This window comes from Sciurus vulgaris, assembly GCF_902686455.1.
Source record: "Sciurus vulgaris genome assembly, chromosome: 4".
Taxonomy (NCBI): Eukaryota; Metazoa; Chordata; class Mammalia; order Rodentia; family Sciuridae; genus Sciurus; species Sciurus vulgaris.
In genome coordinates, this window is record NC_136464.1 from 80,968,345 (window position 1) to 80,994,869 (window position 26,525).

The 26,525-nt window shown below is 33.3% G+C and overlaps 1 protein-coding gene across 1 annotated transcript; it reads right to left on the reverse strand.

Moving 5' to 3' along the window:
• Nucleotides 1–4,037: 4,037 nt before the first annotated feature.
• On the reverse strand, nt 4,038–26,144 carry LOC306660177 (cGMP-dependent protein kinase 1-like). The gene is made up of 8 exons (XM_079138369.1): nt 25,713–26,144; nt 25,025–25,114; nt 16,548–16,689; nt 15,146–15,309; nt 11,528–11,650; nt 11,379–11,441; nt 10,094–10,160; nt 4,038–7,639 (listed from the first exon to the last, which is right to left on the reverse strand). Exons 1-8 carry the CDS (start codon nt 25,814–25,816, stop codon nt 7,541–7,543), a joined length of 852 nt encoding a protein of 283 aa, XP_078994495.1. The 5' UTR covers nt 25,817–26,144; the 3' UTR covers nt 4,038–7,540.
• Between the last annotated feature and the right edge of the window lie 381 nt (nt 26,145–26,525).

The following is a 26,525-nucleotide window of genomic DNA, read 5'->3' on the forward strand; positions in this document are numbered from 1 at the left end:
TAAAAACATTATTTGCAAATAGACTGTGAGCCACATTGGGTCTATGGCAACACTTACTTTTAAAAATAAGGAAAGAGAGATTCAGAAAGTAAAGCAACTTAGAATCACAAAATTGTATAACTAAAAATAATAATTACTGAAGAGATTAATCTTGTGGATAGGGAAACTAAAACCCTAGGTAATTCACATAAATATGCAAATTTAAAGCAATTTATAGTATGTGTAACTTAGCAAGGGTTACATATAAGATATCATAATTATAGTTTAGGTTGTACTTTGCTTCTATTTCAACCTTTTTTTTTATTGTTTAAACTCTGTGGCTCTCACATCTTTGCAGGAATCGAAGACTCCTGTTCTACCTAGGAATTGTAACCCCCCCCCCCCCATCTCATAACTAACATACTTTCTACTAGATTCATTTTTTCTCATGCCTCAACCTGGTGATTCTAAATTTGAGTCTTCACACAAATTTCCCAAATAACTCTTTGCATCAAGTTTAGATGGCCCAGGTCCTGAGAATGTTTCCACCCATTCCTGGGTTGAAGTGTATCTTTTCCATGTCATGTTTGAAATGTTTCTTATAAAGATTACACATTTGAATGAATTCACCAAGTCTTCACTATGATTCAGGGTCTGAAGATTTTATTCTGGTATCTTGTGCCTGAAAGTGGGTTATTTGTACTATTGAAACACTTGTAGGGGCTGGATCAGACCTTGTCTTTCTTCTGTATGTGTGTAGTATTTTATGAATTGGAATAGGCAAGATCATGCAGCAGAAATAGACAAAGCTAGAATCCTAGTGGTCCAAAACAATGTATTCCACTGTAAAGCCTGAGTGCTCTGCTCCTGCTCACTGCCATTCACACTTTTGAAATTGACAGGGCAGCCACTGTTGATGAATTGCACATCACAACTGTAGAGAAAAAGAGAATGTAAAGAAACACAAATTGGCTCTTAAAGTTTCTTCTTGAAGTGACAGGTTCACCTTTCAATGGTCAAAGCAAGTCAAACTGCTAAACATAACTTCCATGGAGCTGGGAAATACCCCACGGAGGGAAATCAGACATTGGTGAATTGAGGTCAAAATCCAGCTGAGCCAGAAGCTTAAATCCATTGTCATTTCTCCTTAGAAGACTGAAAGGCCTCCTGCAAGTTAACTGCTAGTATCCTATCCTGACTTACCAGATACCAGAAGTGGGTATAAATATACCTTTTGGGCATTGCAAATCAAGATGTAGATCTATTCCTTTAAAATAGTTTATTATTCACATACTATTTTGGTATGTTAGCTAGGAAGGACATCTATATAAGTGGAATGTGAATACTTAACATTTTCAAAGGTATTTAATATGCTTTGGGTGATGATGTCTATTTAGACATTTTGCCCTTATTTAGTTCTTTTACCCAACCATGGACCTTATTTTCCGATTTCTCTTCTATAGAAATCTACATAAAATATCTCCATCAAAATAAAATAAGGTGTCTGTTAAAATATCACATGCCCAGGTTACACCTCAAAGTAACAGTAGATGACCCTGGGAATCTGTTTTTAGCTTATTTCCCAGAAACATCGTTATGTATGACATTAATGTTTGGCAAACACTGGCCTAGATCATATGCCCTGAATCTGGTCACTAACTTTAATGAACTCATTGGCTATCCATTGGGGTCGTTTTGTATGCCTTGTTTTGTTTCCTTCCTCTTCCTCTCCTTCCCACCCCGCCCTTTTCTTTTTCTTTTCTTTTTTTTTTTTTTTTTTGCATGAGATTTAGGCTTACCCTGTTTAGCTCAAATAGTTGGTATGTGGATGGATTTGTCATTGCTCCAGAGATTCACCTGAGCTGAAAAACAACTTCCAGAGAGAAGCCTACTGTTTCATCAATCTATTAATTTCTTAGTTTAAAAGTTATATAATACTGAAGAAAATTCTAAATAGAACTCTTCGAAAAAGAATACTAAATGTGGTGACTGAGCATGACATTTTTAAGGCTATAACTGAGAATCTGTGGTTAGGTCTGCAAGCAAAATGTGATCAACTTGAATGAACACACAATCCAATTCATTCTTCTCAAATTTACAGCTGAATCCTTTTGTCCAACTTATTGTCACAGTTGACTAATCTTGTGTTGATTTAATTGCATTGAAATTAATATGTGCAAATGTGACAGTGGCAGGAGCAGTGTCTTCAGCATTGCCAACCCTCCCTCACTGCTGTCTCTGAAGTGATTGTGTTGATCTGCATGTTGCCCCTAAAGCTGTGTAATTAAATAAAAAACTTTCAGCGTTAGGGAAGTTCATTCTTAAATCTACATTGTGAAAATTAAAGAAATTATAGGATAGATATTAAAAATATTTTGAATTTGCAAAATAAAATCATCATATGTGATATATTGACATAGTATTTTTTCCAGATTATTTTATTGGCTCTGTCTGAGAAAGCAGACTGGACTAAATTTATGGTGTTCTTCAAATCAGGGTTTTTAACTCACTTTCACTGGCAATGTGATGTCAATAAGAAAAACGCCATCAAATTGAGGGAATCTTTATGCTGTACACTAGATTTCAATGTGTGCATCATTACTTCAGTGAGGAAAAAGGATGATGGAATACTATGTTTACCAGGGTTTTGGAGAGCTGAATGAGTTCTAATTGTATTCTTTAAAACTATATACTTTTATGTATATAAAGTTTAAGAGAGGGACCCAATGAACAAATATTAGAACAGAGATTTGTGAAATTGCTTTTCATACTGAATAATTCCATCCTTGCATGTAGTAACTTATGGGAATCCTCCCTTTGCTTGTCTACTTTGGAGTTTGATGAAAAATGCTCAAAGGAGTGTTTGATGGTAATATAGGGAAATCTTCTAATTTATGGTTTCATGTGGGTATATACATTTGTTTTACTGTCATGCTGGTGGTCCAGTATTATTCCCATTGAATTCTTAAATCTGAATTGTTGGATTCATTTTAGATTAGATTAGGGTATTTCACAAAGGATGGTTGGAGTAGAAGTATTTTCTAGATAATTATAGTGACAGTTTACAATAGCAGCACATGGCCTTTCCCTTCTAGTATGATATGCCAATTCCATCTTTTAAATAGTGTGTGGAATTAAACATCAACCAAGTTCAAAAGTAATTATTTTTTTTATTTCAACTCTATAAAGTATACAACAGGCACTCGGCAATTACAGCTGCAGGAAAAATACAGAGCAAATCAAAGCAGGTTAAGTTTATGAAAAAGTTTTTAATCTACATCAAAAGAGTGCAAGTGGTCAATGACCATTTGATGACAGTTTGTTGCATTCTGACTAACAAAGGACTCTTTCATGTAGAACAAATTGTAAGAGGACAATCAAATAACCATAGCAGTAAGAATACAAAAGAACTGACCAGTTGTAAAAACATCATACATTGAAATAAATCTGATAGATGATGCTTAAAGAAATGTCCCCTTACTCAGAAAGCCCAAACCTCTGAGTCATGGTCAAGGTCCCAGAGCTCTGTCTGTTGATGCAGGGGCAGATAAAGAGGAGGGCTTACAACATACTTTCAACATTTTGCTTTCTAGGTCTGTCGAAAACTTGCCTCATAAATGATTTGCATATACAAGAACTCAGAGAAAGCATCCTGTTTTGTTGAGTGGTGCACCAAGGTACTTTTTCATCATTGGTTTCAGAACGAGATGTGGTTAGCAGTCATTTCTGATTTTTTGGGGGGTTGGACCATTGTTAATGGAGTCTATAAAATGAGATATGCTAGAACGTGACTGCACTAACTGCTTTTTCACTGAATCTGCACAGCTTAGCAAAACAGGAATACCTGTATACAGACTGATAGTATGTCATATATTAATTTGACCTGCACATACATTTATACATTTCACAGAAATGACGCTGTATCTCATTAACAGATACACAGCTCTGGTACATTTAACAGAAATAAGAGAACAACTTCATCATTTCTGTAATTCATCAATATTATATAATAAAGGCTTATAAATTGTTAGCAGAAAGAACTGTAAAACGCAGCAAGCTAAGAAAGGACAACATTTTGAGGTGTGTTTGTCTTTGTCATGCAGCATAACACCAAATTTGTTTTTTTTTTTTTTAATCAGATGCCATGAATTTAAGGCACTTGCAACAATGCCAGATAGCCAGGTCATGTTCTAAACTATGGGACAGATGAATAACAGTACTGTTGACATAGTTTTCAATAATACTGACAATTATGACATTAATTCAAGTCTACTTGGACCTAGAAACATTATTCAATACAAATAAAATGAAATAATAATGCTGTGAAACACTAAAAAAAGTTATATGTACCACAAAATATCACACAAAAATATCTATTTACATAAATATTTGTCTGTGGTCCTATTGTGAAAGGAAACAGTGTTATGGATAATGCACAGATCACCTCTATTGTATGAAATCATTTCTGATATCCTTGTTGTCAATCTGGTAGCTGACTTCTTTAAATTTAAATTCATCATCATCAGTTCAGTCATTTACAGATGAAGCAAGAAAAATCCAATAGTTGAGTATGTATCATTATACATGTAAAATTCACATGTATATTTCATAACTGTAAGTAAAAACTATGATTTGTTAAGTATATAATCAAAATACATTTGTTTTAAATGCTACATGGGTCTGATTCATATTGAAATAACAAGGAAGGTAATAAACATAAAAATCAATTACAGCAATTTTCCACAAATAATTTTCTCTAATGTATTCAATCTATCTCAACTTTGATGTTCCTTCCCTTGGCAGTTTTCAGTTTTCCTGTGAATCAAGACACACAGAAAGCCCTTATTTCCCATACTGGAAATATTAACAAGAAAGTCAGTTCACAAATCAAACAAGTTGGCACTATTCTAAACTTATCCAGGTGTTCTTTAATGTAAGAAAAAAAGAGGGCATGAAAAATTCAGAAATAAAATGAAGCTGACCATGAATTATAGCCCTAGTGTCTTCATTAAGACAAGATTTAATTCCTTTAAATTAAATGTTATAAATCAGATGAATGTTTTCATTAGTAATTCTTGGAAGATATAGTTCACCTTTATTTTTTGGTGATTGCTTTAGACATCCTGATGCAATGTTGCGGGTGAAATGAACGAAGATGCAGGTACAGGTGGGAAAAACAATCTACAGTTACATTGTGCTGAATGCTACTTCTTCCTTCTCCTTAGACTGTACATATGGGTTGTCTTAGACTTGAACCATAATAGTCCAAAATCCAGAGTAAGTGCTAATTTCTGGGACTTTTGTGATATTTGAAAATTTGTAGGAGCATATTCACTTTCTAATGACAAGGTAAATTTAATATTCTAGCAAGCCTTAGCATACCTGAACCACACAATCATTAAACAAAAATTACTGAACATTGGCGGTAATTGGAATTATACATATACATATTAAAAGACCAATTAAAAGACATATGAAACCTCTGAAATAGGATTCACAGCTAGACTTTAGGTTGATACACTTAATTTTATATTCTGAAATCTGCAGAAGACAGCCAATGTCTTGGGGAATAGGTTGATTTTGAGAAATTGTTTGTAAGAGAGGGAAAGTTCCAATAATAATAGTATCAATAATATCTTAGGATCAAAGTTTTAATTGAATTTTATCCTTTATATATATATAGTATATACTTATTATTTCTATCCTGAAAATGTTTTTAGAGTTTATTTTGATATCATGTTCTAAAATAGTTTTGAGTATGAAAAATTCAAACAAAATTCATAATATACCCTTTCTTGGCTAAGATATGATGATCTAATTGGACATAATTTTGCAAAAACATCTACATTAGATTAAGAAAAACTCTCTAATGTTAAAAAGCAAAACTGTCCCTATTATACCAAATTCACATACAGTTCCAAGACAGTTTGGAAGGTTATACATTGGTCTGTGTAGGTATAATGCTATCTGTCCAGGAAAAAAAGCTTCTAGAAAACTCCACTATTGACAACTAATAATGTTCATCTGGCCTGCCACCAATGGACCCAACTTCATCTGCTGATTCTTTATTCTACATGAAAAAAGCAAATCAGTCTAATATTTTCATACCTAGTCTTTTCTAGTTAGTATAAATTTCAGGTTCACTAATATTTGTTTTATTTTGCTAAAATCAATTTTTGTGAACTCATGTTCCTTTTTCCCTCTCTAACCCCTTCCTAATTTGACAAGTATGTGGGCTTATTCAGGAAAAGGTAATCAACACCTGTGCAGTTTCTTGTTCTCTTTCCTGACCTCAAATGAGTGAGCTTCCTGGTTTTGTAAACTTTAATAATTTTGCCTTTGTGCTTTCTGACTTTTTTTTCTTATTTTCTTTTTTGGTTCAGGCCTAAGACAAGAAGCTAGTTCAAAAAGGTTTCCAAATCACCTTTCTCTCTTGAACCTAGTCTATGTTGTGTAAGTGAAATCTGACAGGTATTTGGTTTAATAAATTTAGTGAAAATGCTTGAGTCTCTGGCTAGACATGTAAGGTTTAGAATTTGTGTTGTCTGTTCAGACACTGACATTACAGATGAAAGATATACATAGCACCTATATAGTTTTTTATTTTTTGGATGGGTCTTAATCCCTCCCCACCATACCCCACCCCTAACCCAAGGGTTTATTTTTATAAAAAGAAATATTTTAAGCCTCAGTTTGAGGGTATGTTAGGTAAATAGATAAACCAATTGGCTGCTAGTCATTTATTTCCAGGACCATCTTTAAGCACAATATGTTTTTTAAAATATGAAATGGTTTTGTGAATTGCTTTTTTCCCCCACTCTGTCATGCCAATTTATCAAAAAGAAATGAATATCATGCATTTTTCCAATCTTCTGTGAAAACGCATATATACCTGCTATGAAAGGTCTCAGGAGAATCCATAGCAGTTGTGCTTTTATCATATCAATTTTTAAAATCTGTCAGAAAGAAAAGGTAACATTCAGTCTTGTCATCAGCACTGCTGGGAAATAAAATCATGAAACTTCTAGCACTGGTTTGACATGAACTCTGTGACCCACAGATGTGTGGTCCTCTTTTCTACGGTATGTACACCGGCTTGCAGTAACAGATTCCACAACCTTCATTTAAAGAAAGGGGATAGCCCAGGTTCTGTACCATAGTAATCCATCGTACCAATATATTATTCTTTCATCCTGATAAACCTAGCAAGGTACAGACTCTTTTACTAGATTGAAGTGCTTCCTACAGTCTTTCAAATTATAATCAGAGCAAAGCAAGATCGATCGTTGCAACAATAGAAAACATCACTGTACTGGTGAAAGGCTTTGCTTCAGGACCACCATGTCAACTGCTATTTTAGGTTCAAACAGAAAACATGTAAAGAGCACTATTGTCATCTAAGCAATAAGTCCTAATGCCACTGTAGTTACTGGAGCAGCATCGATCAAAGGCATCATGGTGACCCCGAGCACTAATCTTCTCTCTTTCCCTCAAGTTTGCTGGCAGCTGTGTCTCAGAAAAAGCTGTCTTCAGCAAGGCAGAAGCAGGTAAGAGAAATGCGTTAGAAGTCTATGTCCCAGCCTGAGTTGTCATCAGGCGGTGGCTCATCACTGTCCTCAGGAAAACTGTCAAAATTGCTTGTGTCCGTGGGTGATGCAACCTGCAACATGAGAGAATGAGTAGAAGGTTTCTGGCTTTTCTTCATAGAATTCCATGCTAGAATTTTATTTTATTTTCCATTATTAAAAAGAATTGTTCATTTTTAAGCCAATACATAAAAAAATGCAGATTATACTTATCAGTGGGGGACTGTGCAATTTTTGATACATGAGTGCATTGCATAATGTTTAAATTAGGTTAAACATATTTGTCTTCTCAAACATTTATCGTGTGCTTATAGTGAAACTTTCAAAATCCCTTCTCATAGTTTCTTGAAATAAATAGTGCATTTTTATCTCTGGTCACCATACTGTGCAATAGCACTCCAGAACCACTTGCTCCCATCTAACTGAAACGCAGTACCGGTTGATCAACCTTTCCCTATCCCTTTCACCCTACTCTTTCCAGCCTCTGTTAGCACCCGTTGTACTCTCGACTTCTACAAGACAAACTGTTTTAGATCCCACATATGAGAGAAATCAGGTGGCATTTGTCTTTCCATTCCTGGTTTATTTAACGTAACATAATGCTTTCCAGTTCCACCCATGTTGCTGCAAATAACAGATTTTCATTCTTTTTTTTATGGCTGAATAGTATTCCATTATGTGCATGTACTACATTTTCTGTATATTGAATTTCAAAAAGCATTTTAATCCCCTATTTAATGACAGTTGTTTGAGCATCTGCTATGTAATAGGAACATCCATTATGTAATTGGGATTGAATTGGAGTTAACAGTGGCAAGTAAAAATAAATATGGGTCTTACTTCACAGAGATTTATATTACAGTAAGAAATAAATTGTGTGGTTAAAACCAGTAATTAAGAAAATCTTTATGTAAGTATGAACTTTGACTAGTGCTGTAAAATATATATTATTTATTCTATATATATGTATACCTATATATATGATATACATATCTGATTCATATGTGTGTGTGTGTGTGTGTGTGTGTGCATGTATAGTGCCTTGAGGGTGTAAGAGTGAACATATGAAGCTTCATTGAAAAAGTATGATTTATAACCTAAGAATCAGTGAATTCAACATGGAGGGAGGCACATGCCAAGGTCCTGAGGCAAGACAGAGAGAGACAGTTCCATGCTTTGAAGTAACTAAAATATGCTGATGTAACTGCTATCTAAGAAGAGAGGAGAGTACAAGGAGGTGAGGATGGAGAAGCAGGCAGAAGCCAGGTATTGTATGTTTATTCTATGTATAAGAGCTATTTCTAAGCTTGAGCAAAATTCTTATAAATTTACTGGGCAAAGTCCAATCAGCATAGCATCAGCAAAAGCCAATTTAATATTTTCATTGCATAAAAGACCCCTAATAAATTTAGGTTAGGATAATTTAAGTTTAGTATTTATTTATTTACCTCTTCTAGTTTATTACTCTGCTTTTGTTCTAAAACCAAATCTTCATGAATGCAATTAGCATCTGTAATGTGGGACATGGTAATGGTATTTTTTGTTTTATGAATAAACAAATATTAGCACAGAAATAAGTCTTAGAAAAAGGAAATATATTTCTGTACAAAGATCAGGTTTGAATTAGTCTTAGACAGAGGTAGCATATGAATGAAAGTCCCACGACCATAAAGCGGTCATCTCTCTCTTAATTTAGACACACTACATCTTATTAAATGCAGTATGGATGAAAAATATAAATGCAATCAGTTGAAATCTATTTCAGGTTACTATGATGTAGAGTCCACTTAGTGAATGAAGTGGCTATTCAATAAGAAACCTGATGTGTTAAGAAAAAAAACTTTTTCTTTTATCATTTATTTATTTTTGGTGCTAGGGATTGAACACAGAGACATTTTATCATGAGCCACATCACAGCCTTTTATATTTTTTATTTTGAGACAGAGTCTCACTAAGTTGCTTAGAGCCTCATTAAATTGCTGAGGCTGGCCTTGCACTTGTGATCCTCCTGCTTCAGCCTCCTCAGCCCCTGGGATTACAGGTGAGCACCACCACACTCAACTCTTTTTCTTTCAGAGCCTGATAGAGAGCTGAAAGGACATGTTGTACCTGAGAGTGCTTCAAAGTCACATTGGGGGAGGGGGAGGGAGAACCACCAAGTGGGGCAGAAATGGAATGCTGTTCAAGAAGTGATAGCTGCTGAAACTCGTTGCTGCAGATTCGCTTTGTTCTTCTGTCTACACATGCACATATTTAGCATTTACCATAACACAAGTTAAATCACATTCATCTACACAGGCAACTGGAATTAAAGTGCATAGTTAAAAAAGATAAGGCTAAAACACATCCACAGCAACCATTCCCAAAGTTATCTGTTTTTAAGTCTGGATTTTAAAGTACTTCATCATTTTAATGGAATTATTTTATAGCTTATTTAATCCCATCACATGACAAGATTTGACAAAGATCAGTTCTTTGTTGATAACATAAACACCAGCAAGCACAATTTCAGCTGAAAAGTCACTTACGCTTGGTATTATGGGAGGAGTCAAGGTGCCCTTTCTCAGACCTTCCCAGTTAAAGCCCTCAAACCACCTAGGAAAGGAAAAACATCATAAGAGTCATGTGCCTGCTGTGGAGTCTTCCAGGACAACATGTAGAGAGTGTGTGACATACATACTCTAGTTAGGCTAACGTCTTCCTGTGACAAAATGTTTTGTAGTGAATCCCATGTTTTTGAATTAGCTTATTTCATAAAATGCATATTTTAAAAGTGTGATTGTCAAATTTGAATGCCAACTGCCACACAACTGGTTTTCTTGTCATTTTAGCCATAATGTCCACATGACCTTGTTCCTACACTGTCATTATAATTTCTAAGTATTGTAATATGCTTGACCTTGTGCCTTACAAGACACTTCATTTTAAGGAACTAGAGTCAAGAGATGAAGTCAGGACAGAAAATTAACTTTCCATCTCTGTCACTGATTCAGAGTGCAGCCTAAGCTGATCACCCTTTTCACAGTCCTATATTTGTCTCTTCATATCCCAGTTTCCTTTTAAAGATAGAAAGAAGGTATTTTATACACAGCTTTTCTGTGAAAATAAGGACTACATACTGGCACAGGAAGGTGTTTTCCTTTTGTTTTGTCTATGCAGAGACCACCATTAGAAAATGTTTATACCAAATTTTTAGTAGGACTTCTAGATATTCAGATATTTCAGTAAATAAGTTATTTTGATAAATATATGAATTTCTTAGGAGTATAAGACAAGCAGACAAAGAGAAAAATCAGTCTGGGTTTAGTTTAGCTTTGGAACATCCAGCTTACATAAGTTCTGATGTTACTTATTATTTAAAAAAGGCTGTACTCTGCATTGCTTTCCTGTTATACCTAATAGGGAGATGGATGGAAAATATATATTTTGCCTTTAATCTAAAAACTTTGGGTATGATGCAGTGGGCAACTTTGTTTTTAATATTCTGGTAGGGAGTAGAGCCCCTAAATTAAAAATAACCATTTTTTCTTTGGGTCAGAGAGGAAAAAGAAATGCTAGTATGAGTTCAGAGCAACTGAATTAGTGAATCTGCTGTTTGGAAAGCCACAGGGTTGCCACACACGTCTGTATAGCTCCAGACACTTGAAGAAGGGTCTTTGGAAAAACTAACTGGTCTCTACAAGCTCTTTGGCTGTTCCTGTAGAACTATATCCCTTATACACCAATAACTCAAAACACATCAAAACATACCACCTTATGGAAATGCTTTTCTGAACACTTGACACCTGAAAGTTATAAAGAAAGAGCACTTACTTGTGCTTTTGAATATCTTTCACTCCATTTTTCAAATTTCCTAATCTTTCAGATGGGTTATCCCTAAAAGTAAAATAATAATTTTGTTAAATAATCTAATTATTTTCACAATATGATCCTTTCAAAAAGAATGTGTTTAAAACATTTACCTGCATAGTTTTTTAATTAAATTAGCAGCATTTTTGGCAATCTTCTTTGGAAATTCTATCATGTCAATCCCCCTCAATATGATGTTATAGGTTTTCATAGGATCTGGGCCTGAGAAAGGTGGGCTGGGAGAATGAGAGCAAGATGTGATCAGAGACACTACTTTTATTTTCTAAATAAGAACAGTGAAATTGTTATAAGTGCCACAAAAGATACCAGTTCTTATATGGGGCTTACATTAGTAGCAAAACAGGAAGAAATTCAATAAGCAGCCAAACACTGTGCAAGCCCCTGACACAAACATAAATGGGTCAGGTTTCTCTGCTGTTCCCCTCCTTTCTGTATATGCAGGTGCCTAACCTCTTGTCCTTGGTCATTCAAACCATCCCTTAACTCTTTGGCCCTTGTCATGCTTATCAACTCAATTATGCTTTATCCAGGGTTCACATTGCTTTAAGAAGAAATCTTGTGGATTATTTTATTTTTGCACTTCATGTTTATTAATAAAAGTTTAAACTATTTCCTTTTTTTCAGTAGATGTAAAATAGTAGCCCATTTGCTTTTGCCGAGGGCTGTGATGCTATCTGCCTCATTTTCTGTGATAAGTATTTTCTATTTAATATGTTATTAGCTGTAAGTCAATTATAGTCACTTTTAAAATAAATAAACCTTTACTCATGTTTAGTATTCTCTTAGAATTTAAAAAGTTTTATGTGATGTTACAATTGAATATTTTCTTTCTTAACTTGGGAATTTTGATTTTTAGCTTAAAAATGAGGAAGACACAAATCTGGCATTTTTAATTAATTTACTGCTTTTTAATTTATGATTTCTTTTCCTTAGACAATTAGAATAATTTTTTAAAGATGGCTTTTGTGGCTTTAATAAAGTGATGCATGTACAGTCTAAGATATTCAGGCAATATGTAAAACTTAAAATTACTAAAAAGTGAAGATATAAAATACCCCAAATATTAATAATAAACATTTGATTAACATAATTTCATATATTTATCTGTGAAGATGGAGATACACAGGATTATATTACACTTGATTTTGAAAAATATAGGCATTCAATTTACTTTGACTTTATTAAACTGAGGAATAAAATCAAAAAAGGCAATATCCAAATATGTGATTCTGGAATGACAATATGAATTCCTGAAAGTGTTTGCTAAAGAAAAAAAAATTATAAAAACCCTGATTTTTGTACTTTATTTTTTTGTAACATGTTTCAGCTATAAAAAACAATTTAAGATTACTAATTATGAGTGATAAGGATAAGTACATATACAGTTAGAACTATATTTCTCTTCCTACTTCAACTTTGGTTGCTTTTGGTATTGTTTTAAGATTGTTAAAGATTATAATATTTAAATTCCATTAAGCAATACAAATTTAAAATATTTCATCTAAATTTTAATGTTTAATGCAAAACACTCCATCTATCTCCAATCTCTTTTCCAGTTTCTCTGCTCCTGAGTGGTTTATTTGGACTCATCTTTGTGGACTTGGTCATGTAGAATTGTTTTTGAGAAAAGTCTGGGTGCACTTTATGTATGTTGCATTTGTATTTTAAGAATAACTTGTTTTGATATAAATTAATGGAGTTTATACCATAATGTTCTCCCATAACCACAAAATTCGTGTTATATTATCTTTTAGTAATAAAGGTGTCTAGAAAAGGCTAAGGCCAATTGAAACTATTTTCCTGCTCACAGTCAACACCATACATAATGTAATTTTCATGGCAATATGATTATTCCTTGTCATTGAATTTGGAAACTTATGCTTGGACACATTATTATGTTATTACTCTGAAGGTTCCACTATGAACCTGTATATGAACCTGAACCTGAACATGCAGTGTATGAATGTCAAAAGCATACACTGAGTCAAGTATTTATGTCATGAGTTTTCTGTCATGCAATTAAGTTTTTCTATCTTATTGATAATATTCTATTCATACACATAATTGTGCTTTTCTATTTCCTTTGATCTTTATATCCTCTTTTTATAAAAATTTCTATATTGTTTTTACATTTCTATTATTTTTTCCAACCTATGTACTATCTCTGTGGCTACACTTTTTTCCTTTCATTTTGATATTCTTAACATTTAAAAAATTTTAATTCTAATTGATGTATAAACATAAAAAGTATATGTATTAGTGGGTTCCATATAATGTGTTGATACATATATACATTGTGTCATACTGAACTTAGGTTAGACACATTTATCTCCACAAATGTTTATCATTTCTTTACAGAGAAAACCTTCAAAATCCTTTCTTCTAGCTTTCTGAATGTGTAGTGTAGTACAGACACCTACAATCACCCTACTGTGCAGTAGCACACCAACACTTCCTACTCCTATCTAACTGTATCTTAGTACCCATTGATCACCCTCTTCCCATTTTATCACTCCCCTGTTCTCACTCCACTCTCCAGTCTCAGATAATCACCATTCTTCACTCAATTTCTAAAATCAAGTTTTCCAAGAGTAAGATCATAGTATTTGTCTCTCTGTGTCTGGTTCATTTCACTTAGCATAATGACCTCCAGTTCCATTCATGCTGCTTATGGCAAATGTCAGGCTTTCATCCTCTAAATGATCCAACAGTATTCCACTGAGTATATGTAACACATTGTCTTTATCCATGTATTAGTTGATGGACACTTAGGATAGCTCCATTTTTTTGTCTATTGTGAATAAGACTGCAACGAACAGGGGAGTGCAGATGTCTCTCAACAGGCTGATTTCATTTTCTTGACTATAATAGGATTACTGGATCATAGGTTATAATTCTAATTTTAATTTTGAGGAAATCCATGCCTATAATGCCCTTTCTTTTTCCTCTCTACATCCAAGTCCCATTCTTCCTTTAAAAGGTCCAGCTACAGCCTTCCATTCTTTAAAAGGCTTCTGGACACACCCAGCCCTCTTCTAAACTCTGTGGGTCGTAAAGGCCCTCACACGTACTGCTCTTAGTTCACATCACAGTGGTGTATTCACTTCTCTCTTAATATTGGTCTTTGGGGAGCTTGTAATCTGTCTTACACTATGTGGTATTCCTAATGCCTACTTGGTTGTTGTTGATTACAACACTACACAAATAGCAACACATTCACATAGTGTGTGTATGTACACTGGACTTCATGAAATTGACAATTCATTGAATATTAATTATATATATGTAAATATATACATATGTTATATATATATATATATATATATATATATATATATATATATATATATAATTGCTAACCAGCCCTCTTACTTCTATGTTAACCCTTGAAATTTTAAGATTATCATTTCCCTTGCTTCATTGCTGGCTAAATGATTAGACTCAAAATCTCATTTAAGACATTGGATCCTTCTGTGTTCACATTCGTATAAGGAGTTAGCAATAATGAGACCAGAAATTGGTATCAAGTTGGTTGTCTTCACTGGATCTATTTTAGATCTTACTTTGTGAATTATCATTAGCATAACTGAAGCATGGTATTGAGATATGTTGAAATCTACTTTTAGCTGGACTAATTGGAGTGACAAAGGCAGAAGTGTGTAGTTGTATGTGATCTATTTTTACTAGCAGTTCCCTATAAATGTCCATACCTGCCAGTCAGAAGTTCATACATTAGAATTCCCAATGACCAATAGTCAGCCGAAATGTCATGACCTTTGTTTAAGATGATCTCTGGGGCTACATACTCTGGAGTTCCACAAAAAGTCCATGTTTTCTTTCCAAATCCTATTTTCTTTGCAAAGCCAAAATCAACCTTACAAAGAGAGAAAGACAAGATACATAAGCCACTTATGATTAGTTGTAAAGCAATAAATTATTTTGCTAAAGTATACTGATCATAAAAATAAAAAATAAAAACAGATGCTAGCTGTTATAATCCTGTTTTCCAAAAGGAAGCATGTATACTGTGCAAAATTACTCTGAAAAAACCCTGTTGTGGGAAAAGCTGAACACAAGTATTGAATTAAATTCACTTCATTAATAAGAGAAGTGAATTTTTTTCAGAAATATTTTTCATTTTTTCCCTACATTTATACTAACAGAGTTTGTGGCATAAAGAAAGAATATCTCCTTTACTCAGAAACATTAGAAGTCCAGATACTCCTATCCATCATCTTTCCTAGAATATAATGGTTTATGCTGAACTTCATGAAGTTCACAATTCATTCAATATTAATTATTTTAGAAGACACTTTACCACGGAAAGAAGTAAGTAACGCAGAAGTGAGAACAAAGAATCTTCCACTATAAACATAAACAAAATAAGAATGGAGCCTTAATTTTTCTAGAAACCTTTTGAAAGAGGAGTAGGAAATGCAGAAAGTCTATTTTTTTTCTAAAACAATTTGGATGACACTACAAATAATAAACTGACATTGATTTGATTTCTCTAAAAACCATATACTGTATAAAAATTCCAAAAGTTTAAAAATAGAATCAGGTACTGACAGATCCAAGACCCAGAAAAGTTATACATTTTAGAATAGTAGAACTTCCATTCTACAGTAAATCTTTAGAACTTTTGACATTATCATCATCATCATCATCATCATCATCATTATAGCCTAAGAACATTATTGGAAAAGCTCAATTTTTACCACTGGCATTTTTCTTAGATAAATACTATTAAAATGGTTAACAGTGTACTGTAGGATAAATGCACATTGCCTTTGGATAGCAGAATTCCAGCTAGGAAAAATAACCTGTAAGCTTCTTTTTAGGTCTATGAACACATGCCAGCAGTGGTGTTTTCTAGTGCTTGTCAGAAAGCATGTTTTGCTGGAGTATAGCAATTCAAACTTAGACAATATAATTTCTTATAACTTTTACATAATTTGAAAATATATTTAATTGAAAACTATAATGCTAAATCCTACTTTAAGAAAAGTTGTAACATTGCAGTAGAAACCAGATTTTAATGTTAGCAGAGACCGTTTTATAAATGAATATTTAAAAGCTGCAGAACAGAACCCATGTATGAAATGCACTGACCAGTTTGGCATAACCTCGATGATCTAGGATGAGATTTTCTGGCTTGAGGTCCCTGTAAATGATTCCTTTGGAATGCAGATAGGCGAAAGCTTCTACCACACATGCTGTGTAAAATCTGGTTGTAGAATCTTCAAATGAACCTCTAAAACACAGAAAATGAAATGAAAGTGTGTAAAAATTAGTTTCTCTAATAAGGTTAATTTTTCTTCTCATGTTGCTCTATTCTGGGCCAAATTTAGCCCAGAGACCAATGTCCTCCCAGCTAAATGTCATATAATTGCCACTTATTCCATTGGGTTTTCTAAAGCATTTGAAGATCAAGCCAAGAGATTCTCTGTCCTTATGCGTGGGATAGTAAAATCTAATTTCCTGAAAGGGATCAAGAAGTGTTCAAGCACACATCAGGTTTCAGGTACTTGGTGGCTTCCTTTCAACAGCCCACCACAATCCAGACAGGAACAGAGTGACAGCAGTAGACAGGGGGAGTGAGTTCTATTTTAGAGGTTGTCCACCAAGCACATGCTTCTTAAAGGAGTGGCTAAAGGCTTTATTCCTATATACTTTTAAAGAGCTTATTTTTCAATCTTTCTGAATATTGTAAATATGGTTCATGAGAATGCAAAAAAAAAAAACCAAAAACACCTCATGTTTTCAAAGAACCATGTTGGCATCAACTTCAATAAGCTCTGCTTTCAAAACTTCTATCATTAGGACAAAAGTTTCCTATACTAAAACCTTCTAATTAGTAGGAGGAGATTAAACTAAAAGACAATTAGAAGAGAAAAGGTAACTGGAAGGGAATATTAACTTGATTATAATTTTTTATCAAGAAAGTTCTGTCTTATATCTGTCTCTTGTTGTTCTATGTAGAAGTGTATGTAAAACATAAAAAATACAATCTGTATTTATATCTGTATATAGATAGATAAATAGATTGATTGAATAAAATAGCAATAAAGGGAAAAACCTTGATATTTAAGGTTAATTCCTTGGTTCTATAGCAGAATCTTCCTATTTTAACTGTTTTTTTCATGGAACAACATAAAAAGATAAACTTCCTCTTTTTCTAGTAGTAAGCACAACTTAAGAATTGCATAATTCAAGAACACACCCTGCACAAAACTCAATTCAAAGTGGATCAAAGACCTAGGAATTAAACCAAAAGCCCTGCACCTGTTAGAAGAAAATGTAGGCCTACCTCTCCAACATATTGGCTCAGGAACTGACTTCCTTAACAAGACTCTGAGAATGCAAGGAGTAAAATAAAAAATCAATAAATGAGATGGCATCAAACTAAAAAGCATCTTCATAGCAAAGGAAACAATCAAAAGCATGAAGAGGGAGCCTACAAAATGTAAGAAAATCTTTGCCATCTGCACCTCAGATAGGGCATTAATACCCAAAATGTATAAAGAACTCAAAGCATTTAACACCAAAACAAAACAAAAACAAACCCAATCAATAAATGGGTAAAGGTACTGAACAGATACTTCTCAAAAGAAGAGATATGAACTGTCAATACATACATGAAAAATGTTCAACATCTCTAGCAATTAGAGAAACACTAATTAAAACTACACTAAGATTTCATCTCACTCCAGTCAGAATGGCAATTACCAAGAATACAAGTAACAATACATGTTGGTGAAGATGTAGGGAAAAAGGTGCACTCATACACTGCTGGTGGGTCTACAAACTGGTGTAACCACTCAGGAAAGCAGTATGGAGATTTCTCAAAAAACTAGAAATAAACCACCATTTGCTAACAATTCTATCAAAGGAGTTAAAATCACCATACTACAGTGATGCGGTCACATCAATACTTATTAGCAGCACAATTCACAATAACTAAGCTATGCAGCCAACTTAGATGCAAATGTGGCATACACAATGGAGTATTACTCAGCCATAAAGAAGAAAGACTTGATGACATTCGTTGGTAAATGGATGAATCTGAATACTATGATGCTAAGTGAAAAAGTTAATTCCCGAAAACCAAAGGTTGAATGTTTCCACTGATACGTGAAAGCTAACCGACAATAAGGGGATGCAGTGGTAGAAATTCAGTAGATTAGACAAAGAGGAATGAAAAGAAAGTGGGGTAGGAAAAGAAAGACAGTGGAATGAATCTGACATAACTTTCCTATGTACATGCATGAATATACACAGTGAGTTTTACCAATGAGCACATCCACAAGAAATTAATTAAAAAATTAACTGGGTAAATGGCAGAAAGATCAACAGAGGGAAGGGAGCAGGGGATGGAGAAAGGAAGGGGAAGGAGAGGTACTGGGGTTTGAACTAGAACATAATACATTCCATGCTTTTATTATTATAGATTCTACTATCACTTATAACTAAAAGAAAAACCAATAGAAAAGTAAAAAAAAAAAAAAAAAAACAACAAAAACCTGAACATGAGTATGAACACAAGTTCTTGAGGTGGCTGGGTTGGAACATAAGCAAGCCCAGAAATGGTTTTGAGGTACAAACAGAAGCTAGCAGCTTCCTCATTTGCATTTTGGTGACATTACTTTCTTGTCAAACTTGAAGACACAAATCTAACAACCTGGGCAGTGAAATGTGGCTACATTGTTTTTTTTTCAAAATTCATCAGTGAATTCAAGGTTACAGCAGTCACCTTTTAGGTCATTTTTCAGAATTAGTGTTTTTTTGAAAGATATAGTTGTCAATTACTCATTTCTCTTGATTTGTCACTGAAATAATCAGCTTTTCCCCAAAGAATCATATATATATATGTGTGTGTGTGTGTGTATACACATATATATGTATATATAAAATATAGATAGATATATGGATCTAGATATATATTTCTAAGCATGATGATATCTACTCCTCTCAATAATTACTAGGATTTTAGTCATAAGTACCAGGATTCTTGAATCTCTTATTAAGGTTATCTGAATGGAACTAATACAAACTTATGAGGGCAAGGGAAAGTTTCTTGGAGAAAGCCTGCATCTGTAATAGGAACTGAATGGTATTTTTTAAGCTGCAATTGTCCTATGACTTATATTATCCTTGGCAGAGCTAAGACTCTATAAGCCCAGTTATTGGGAAAGGAATTAGAGTATTGCCTTGAATCCCCATTCTTTGCCTTTAATTGAGTTAAACATGTTTTCCTGTCAAGAATAGTAAGTTTCTTTAAATAGGGGGGATTATTTGCTACATAGTAAATATCTGTGTGTGTGACTGTGTGTGTGTGTGTGTGTGTGTGTGTGTGTGTGTGTGTGTGTGTGGTAATCTACTGAATGTGAGTTCAGTCCCTCCTCAGTGAAAAGCATTACAAAGAAAAACAAAACAAAACAACAAAATTGTATGTGGAATAGAATCTTGTTAAATTTCACAGTATGTCATAGTATGTCTTGTTTTAATCCACGAATGGGTTATTTCCTGACTTTATGGTTAACTGATTTCAGTGGTCCTTTTTGAAAGATTACAAATTTCTGACTACTGTTTGAAGAAGAAATTATTTCTGCAGTTGTGACTCAGGACATCTCTCTGGTCTCCTTAATATTAGCTGTTGATGGACCCCAATGGCAAATGCATTGTTAATGTTGTAATGAGAAAAGATATGGGAGAGATTACCTTTTTTGTGTGAAATCTCTGCAGAAAGGTATATTTATATTCTGAATAAGTTGGTCATTAACAGAAAGATGGACAAATTCTAATACAAACTCAGGTTTCGGAGAGAAGGTTGTAAGTTAGAAATATAGACTGTGAAGCAAAAATCTAGGCCTGAATTTCAAGTTTAATTTACTGTTTTTTTTTTTTTTTTAATTTATTGTCTCTTTTTAGTTATACATGATAGTAGACTCCATTTTAATTCCATAATTATACAAGCAGGGCCACTTTTGTTGATCTTAAGTAACTATATACTCCACTGAGTTTCAGTGTTCTCCTTTGTGTGATGTTGCTAGTAATAGTTACTGTCTCATTTGTGTTGTGAGGATTCAAAGAATTGATGCATACATGTATTTGGATAAGTGCCTAGCACACAAGTGCTACTCAATCAATACTGGCCACTCCAATGGAGCACCAAAATTCTTCTTTGGCACTATATCTTAACCTAGGAAAATTAGCCAATGTCATAGAGGATAATAGGTCAAAGGTTGCGGGTGGTGAGGAATTTGCAACACTAAGTCTCACTGTTAGTGAAGTGCTTCTCACTGTTAAGGCTAATTGCCATGAATCAACTCTGCAGAAATATCTGCTAATATGTCTTCTTTCATTTCCCAATATTTCTCACAAAGTTACCCTTATATTGCCTGCCAATCCAAATCCTCCCTTTTTTCTATGAAGTTAACTGATCTCAAATTATATATCTTTTGTCTTTAATTCCTGAAAGCCCTGTTTCCAGGTTTCTTTGCTCCTGAGCCAGTTTGGAGGGTCCTAGAATGTTGGTTTCTATTTCTTCAAAAGACTGTATCAAGTATCGGCCATACACAGATATATTTGTAACATATTTTAAAAATTAAATGATAACCTTGTCTCAAACCTTGAAAAGTCAACACAATATATGCATACAAAATGTTTATCAGCAACACAATGTTCCATCACTAAATATTTGATATATGCAATTTGAGAGTTTAAAAATAGTAGTCACAAGGCATAACATTAGGGTGATTCAGAAGGAAAAATTACTATTAGAATTGGAAATGACAATGTAAATTTGATCTAAAATGGAAGTGAAAGCTTATTTAATCAACAGTTTAGAGAGTTGCTTAAAAACTAAATTGCTTGACCTATGATAGCTTTTGGAAGTTAAAAAAAAATTGTGCCCTTGACATCTGTAAACATTTCATGGAAAGTAAGGGATAGATTCTTACACCTTTTGGAAATGGGTGGTTGTTTTGCTAAATGATAGTAGATAATATTTTGAGAAAATAGAGGGTTATATATATTTATTGACATACTCAAATTAAAATTTAATTGCCAGTGTTATCATCTTGTCAAAACTAATTCCTGAGACATCAGTATGTAACCAAGACAAATATCTCTTGTCAAAGTGACTAGGCAACATTGACTAGTTGCAACAATCATTAGTGGGTATATAATTCTGAAGTGTGTTTGCAATCTGAGAAGCTTATTGCCAATAGTAAGTTAGGGAGACTAAATTATGATGAAGATAGACTCATTTATTTTGAAACACTTCAATCTATATGCCATCTATGAAGCACAAAGATGAATTTAAATAATTATCTTCCACAAAATAGCCAGAATCAAAAAATGACACAAAGACACTTATTACTTATAGGATTATAAAATATATTCAGGAAGACATATATACAGAAAGTGAGATTGTGAAATTGAAAAATATGACTTCTGAAGTAATTATTTCAGATATTCTAGTAGAAAATTTAATATATTAAAATTCTATCGTATATTTAGATGTTAAATTTCACTAGATTAAAAATTTTATTAATAATATAATATTAAATTTTTATATTAAGTTTTATAAAAACTAATATGGATATGTATGTATATGCTAACATATTATACATTAATATATGTAGTAAACATATTATTTATATTAACCAATCATATTTTTTAAAAGTTGCAGGGGTTGCCAATTCCTTTCTTAGGGAGGAAGACAAAATACGATTTGTAGCATCCTATACCAAAACTTGTGGAAGACAAAAAGTCACCAACTAGAAGATAAAACATTATAAATAATAAACCATTAAAATAATAGAAACAATTAACATTTTAGTAGTATAGTGCAAGCCTCAAGATAAAAAAATAGTCTTCAAATTCTAGTCATACATAAAATCATTTTAATTCTCATTTCTTGACAACAAATGAAGAACTGTTCTGTGTTCCTTTTCTATACTGATGAGAAGAAAGAGAAAGGCAGGAAATGGTCATCTCAGCTGGAGGTGGAAGAAGGAGGGTGTCCTGAGACTTCCTATGCTAAATCTTAGGCTAGAGGTATCACATTGCAGAAAGGAATGTGGTCATGTAAGCTTTCTTTCAAATCAATTCCAATTTCTTCTGCACAGCTTTCAGGTAGGCTTCTCCCTCACCAATACTTTCCTTGCACACAAGAGGAAAACTGAAATGAACTGAATTGAACAAGATAGGGTTTTGGTTTGTTGGTCTTTATAACAGATATTTTCATATACATTATTACTGATAGCATAAGAGCATAATCTTTTGCTTGGCTTTTTGTTTGTTTGTTTGTTTGTATGCTTCTTTTTAACAATTTTTAGTCCCAATTTATAAAATAGAAAGCTAATCAAATGGCAATATTGACTGAAGTCTGGATGCCCCAAATTATTCTTTTCTTTCTAGCAATGGAAAAGAAAAAGAAAGTGATATAGAATAGAAGCAGTAAGTCTACACATATCTTTACTAAGAAAGTTGGCAGGGATTTGATTCTGAGCTATTATATGTACCGTTCTGTTGCTTTTAAAGTCAAGGCTTCAGCATTCCTGAATCTTTGGGAAGAACTAAGTGGTTACGGGTTCTCTGGATCAAGCCTCTTCAGGGAGGCACTGGGGGACTCAGCAACTGTGTACCCAAACTTAAGGACAACAGGGGGAGGAAGAAGGAAGTACCACAAAGCAGCCTGGTGGAGAGAGAGAAATGGGACTCCATTACTATTTTCCTTCCATCCACTCCACTCAAGGAAGCTGCTGCTGCACAGCACTCCTATTTACGCCAACAAATCAAAATATATCTCATTCAGAAGGTATGGCTGGAGCTGATGACCAAACAAAATGCAAATATCAAGTTATGTAGGGAAATAAATGAAATAACATTTATTTTGGAAAAAATGAGGCCCATGCCTGTTGAGGCTTCATGAGAGGACAGCAGACAGAGTTTCATCATAATTTTTATTGGTCTTTTTAGTTAATGAACTTAAGAGAAGTTTAAAGAATGTTATGGGAATAGAGCTGGTCCTTTCTCTGTGTAGCTTATTATTTCTTTCCTGTGTAATTCCACCTACAAATCTCATCTTATTCTAATTACCAAAAAAGGGGAGAGATTTTAAGTATATAAATAGATTAACGTGTCAGATCAAACAAACTGCAGAACCCTATTAAAATATGCCAGATATTAATTAACAAACCAAAATATTAATTTAGTGAAACAGTCTATAAATTCTGAGAAGTGGAACTACATCTGCTTTGTTTATCAGGGTATCCCCAGCCTCTATCACAATGCCTGGGATATAATCTGTACTCAAACATGAGCTCAAATATTAATATGCTCTGATAAAATAGCTTAGTACAAATACTAAAGTGCTCCCTAATGTCAACATACTGAATTCCCTTATATGCTTTCTTACCTATTCCCTTATTTTCTTTTTTAAGAAATCAAACAAAACACTAGTATAATAGAATACAATATGGTAAAAACAAATCCATTTGACATATGTAAGTAAGGTCATGGAAATAAAAGAACTGAAAGAGTGTTGAACAAAGATATGAAAGTACTATGAGAATGCCCGAAGGAATGAGAATTTAAATCAAGAGTTTATAAAGAACCACTTGTTCTATGCAGGATATCTACAAAGTAACAAATGTCAAAAAATTACATGGTCTCTGGGAACATCGGGGCTATCAATAGATAAGTTTTAGAAAAATGTTAGCCAGCAGAGAGTCTGAGGAGCAGGACTGCAATAATAAGGAGAGCTGCCTAAATGTGAATGTTCTAAGGAGCAAAGGTGACTTTGGCAAGGCCAATAGATTGTTTGTAGGAAATGACTGAAAGATTATTCATAGGAAAATAAATTTGGTTTCTTGTACTTGAAAAAAATATAGGTAGTGATACCCTGAGATATTTTATAGGAAATTTGTTTAAAAGATAATTTGCTAGTTATATGAGATGAAAAATTGAAATAAAATGAATTTTCATAATTAAAAGAAATAAGCACTATCAAGACAAACTACTTTCCCTGAAAGGGTAGAAAAGTAAAACTAAGTCAGATTGTTTACATGAACTATTATTTATAAGTAGATTCATTTTTCCCTAAGATCAGCAAAGTTTAAAAGAGACAACTAGAAACTTAGGTTAATCTAGAAGAGCAATAAAAGGTAGAGAAAGAAAATTTTTAGTGTCATGAAAGGCAGATGGCCCATCTGAAAAAGTTAATTCTAACTATAATCATAAAATGGCTATAATTCTTTTAAAGTTAAAGCAATGTATTGAGTTCCAGGTATAGAGTTTTCTGATTCTGATACTCATGCTAAGCTAAGTATATGCTTTTCAAAGTGTCTTTTTTTTTTACGGGAAACTAAGCCTATGTCATTATTTACAAAGTGAATTTTATATGTTATTATAATAAATTGCATAGTGGATTGTACCCTATGTTTACCTCATATTTTGAATATAAGCATATATGAAATGTAACTATAATTTTTACACATTATGATAATGGACTCTTCTTATAGACCATTGGGGGCAACTGTGTTTTTAGATACACAATAGAATTTTCTTAAATCTCCTACCTATCCCTGAGAATGGTCCAGAGTTCTCCACCTAGGCAAACTTCCATCAACATATACAAATATTTGCTGTCCTTAAATGTCCTGTATAGCCTGTAAATTACAAATAAGAAAGCAAAGGTTAGGAACACTATTGTGTTTTAACAGCATGTAAAATTTTTTAAGCTTTGAGAAATTAGCTTTTCCTTTGTTTTGTTTTTAATTTACACATACTAACTTTACATATTTATGTGGTACAGTACATATTTCAATACATAGATACTGTTTCATAATCAAATCAACATATTTAGCATATCCACTGCCTCCCATATTTATTGTAGAAAGTTAGAGTTAGGAGGAGGAGTTCTGGTGCTCCTTTGAGGAGTAAAGAACTAAGGCTAATATTGTTTTGAATATTTCAAAATAACTAAAAGACATTTTGTCTTTTAAGCCCTAGAGGTCTATGTAACATTGTAGGTAACAGAATAAAAATGAAATGTTAGAAATTGATACCTCCTTTGGGAAAGATGCATCTTTTTAGAGAATCTGAGTCTCTTAAAGAATAAAAAGAATAGAATCAAAACTTTTAATTTTTTTAAACTAAACAAAATTTTAAATTTCTTTATATGAAAATGAAATGTGTTAAGGGTGAACACAAGTGGCAGAGGATGTGTGGTTGATTTGCCATTGGAATTAGTATTAGGACCTTTACCTCACTATGAAGTCAGAATGAGCCCCCTGCATGATATGCTTCTCTGAGCGGATATGCTCCTGCTGTCTGGTATCCACAATGTGGCGTTTCTTGAGAATCTTCATTGCAAATGTTTTGGATTCTTCACTTTTCAACTGGACCTTAAAGAAAGGCAGAAGAGACAAGTGACGAGAAGTCTAAAGATCTAATACAACAGAGTGCATTGTTATCCTGAAATGAACAGGTACATGGGGCATACCGATGAACCCTAACCACCATCCAAGGCACTCCAGCCTGAGTTTAAGACCCACAGCTCACAACCATTGTTCAGTCTCATTCCACTGGATTAGTTTTCACTAACTTTATTCCAAACTGATTTTGTGCCCAAGTGGATTAGAAGAAGAAAAATACACTTATTATTGTTTCATTTCATTTCATATAATGTGTTTGGGTATATTTTATAGTTTTTCCCTTCAATAGAAAAAGTAGAAAAAAATCTAATTTCTTCTCCAATTTTACTTCAATCATTATAGCAAAAGTAGGAGTAGATGGATCTTTGTGGTCTTCCTTAGTCCTAGTCCACAAACATTTCTAGAATCATTAAATTCAATGACCCTTGTCTGTGTCAAGACTGCAGATGTATACACTGTACTATTATTTCTTCTTTTTTTTAAAAAAAAAATCAATCTTTCCCCTTCTTGTTAAAAAGAAAAACAAAGGTAAACAAAATTTTTAAAGGTTTGGACATCCTTTTTTTTTCTCTCTAATATGCCTTATAACTTTAATCACCTTTGATATCAAATCTTACTTTTTGGTTTCATTAATTGGAGAAAT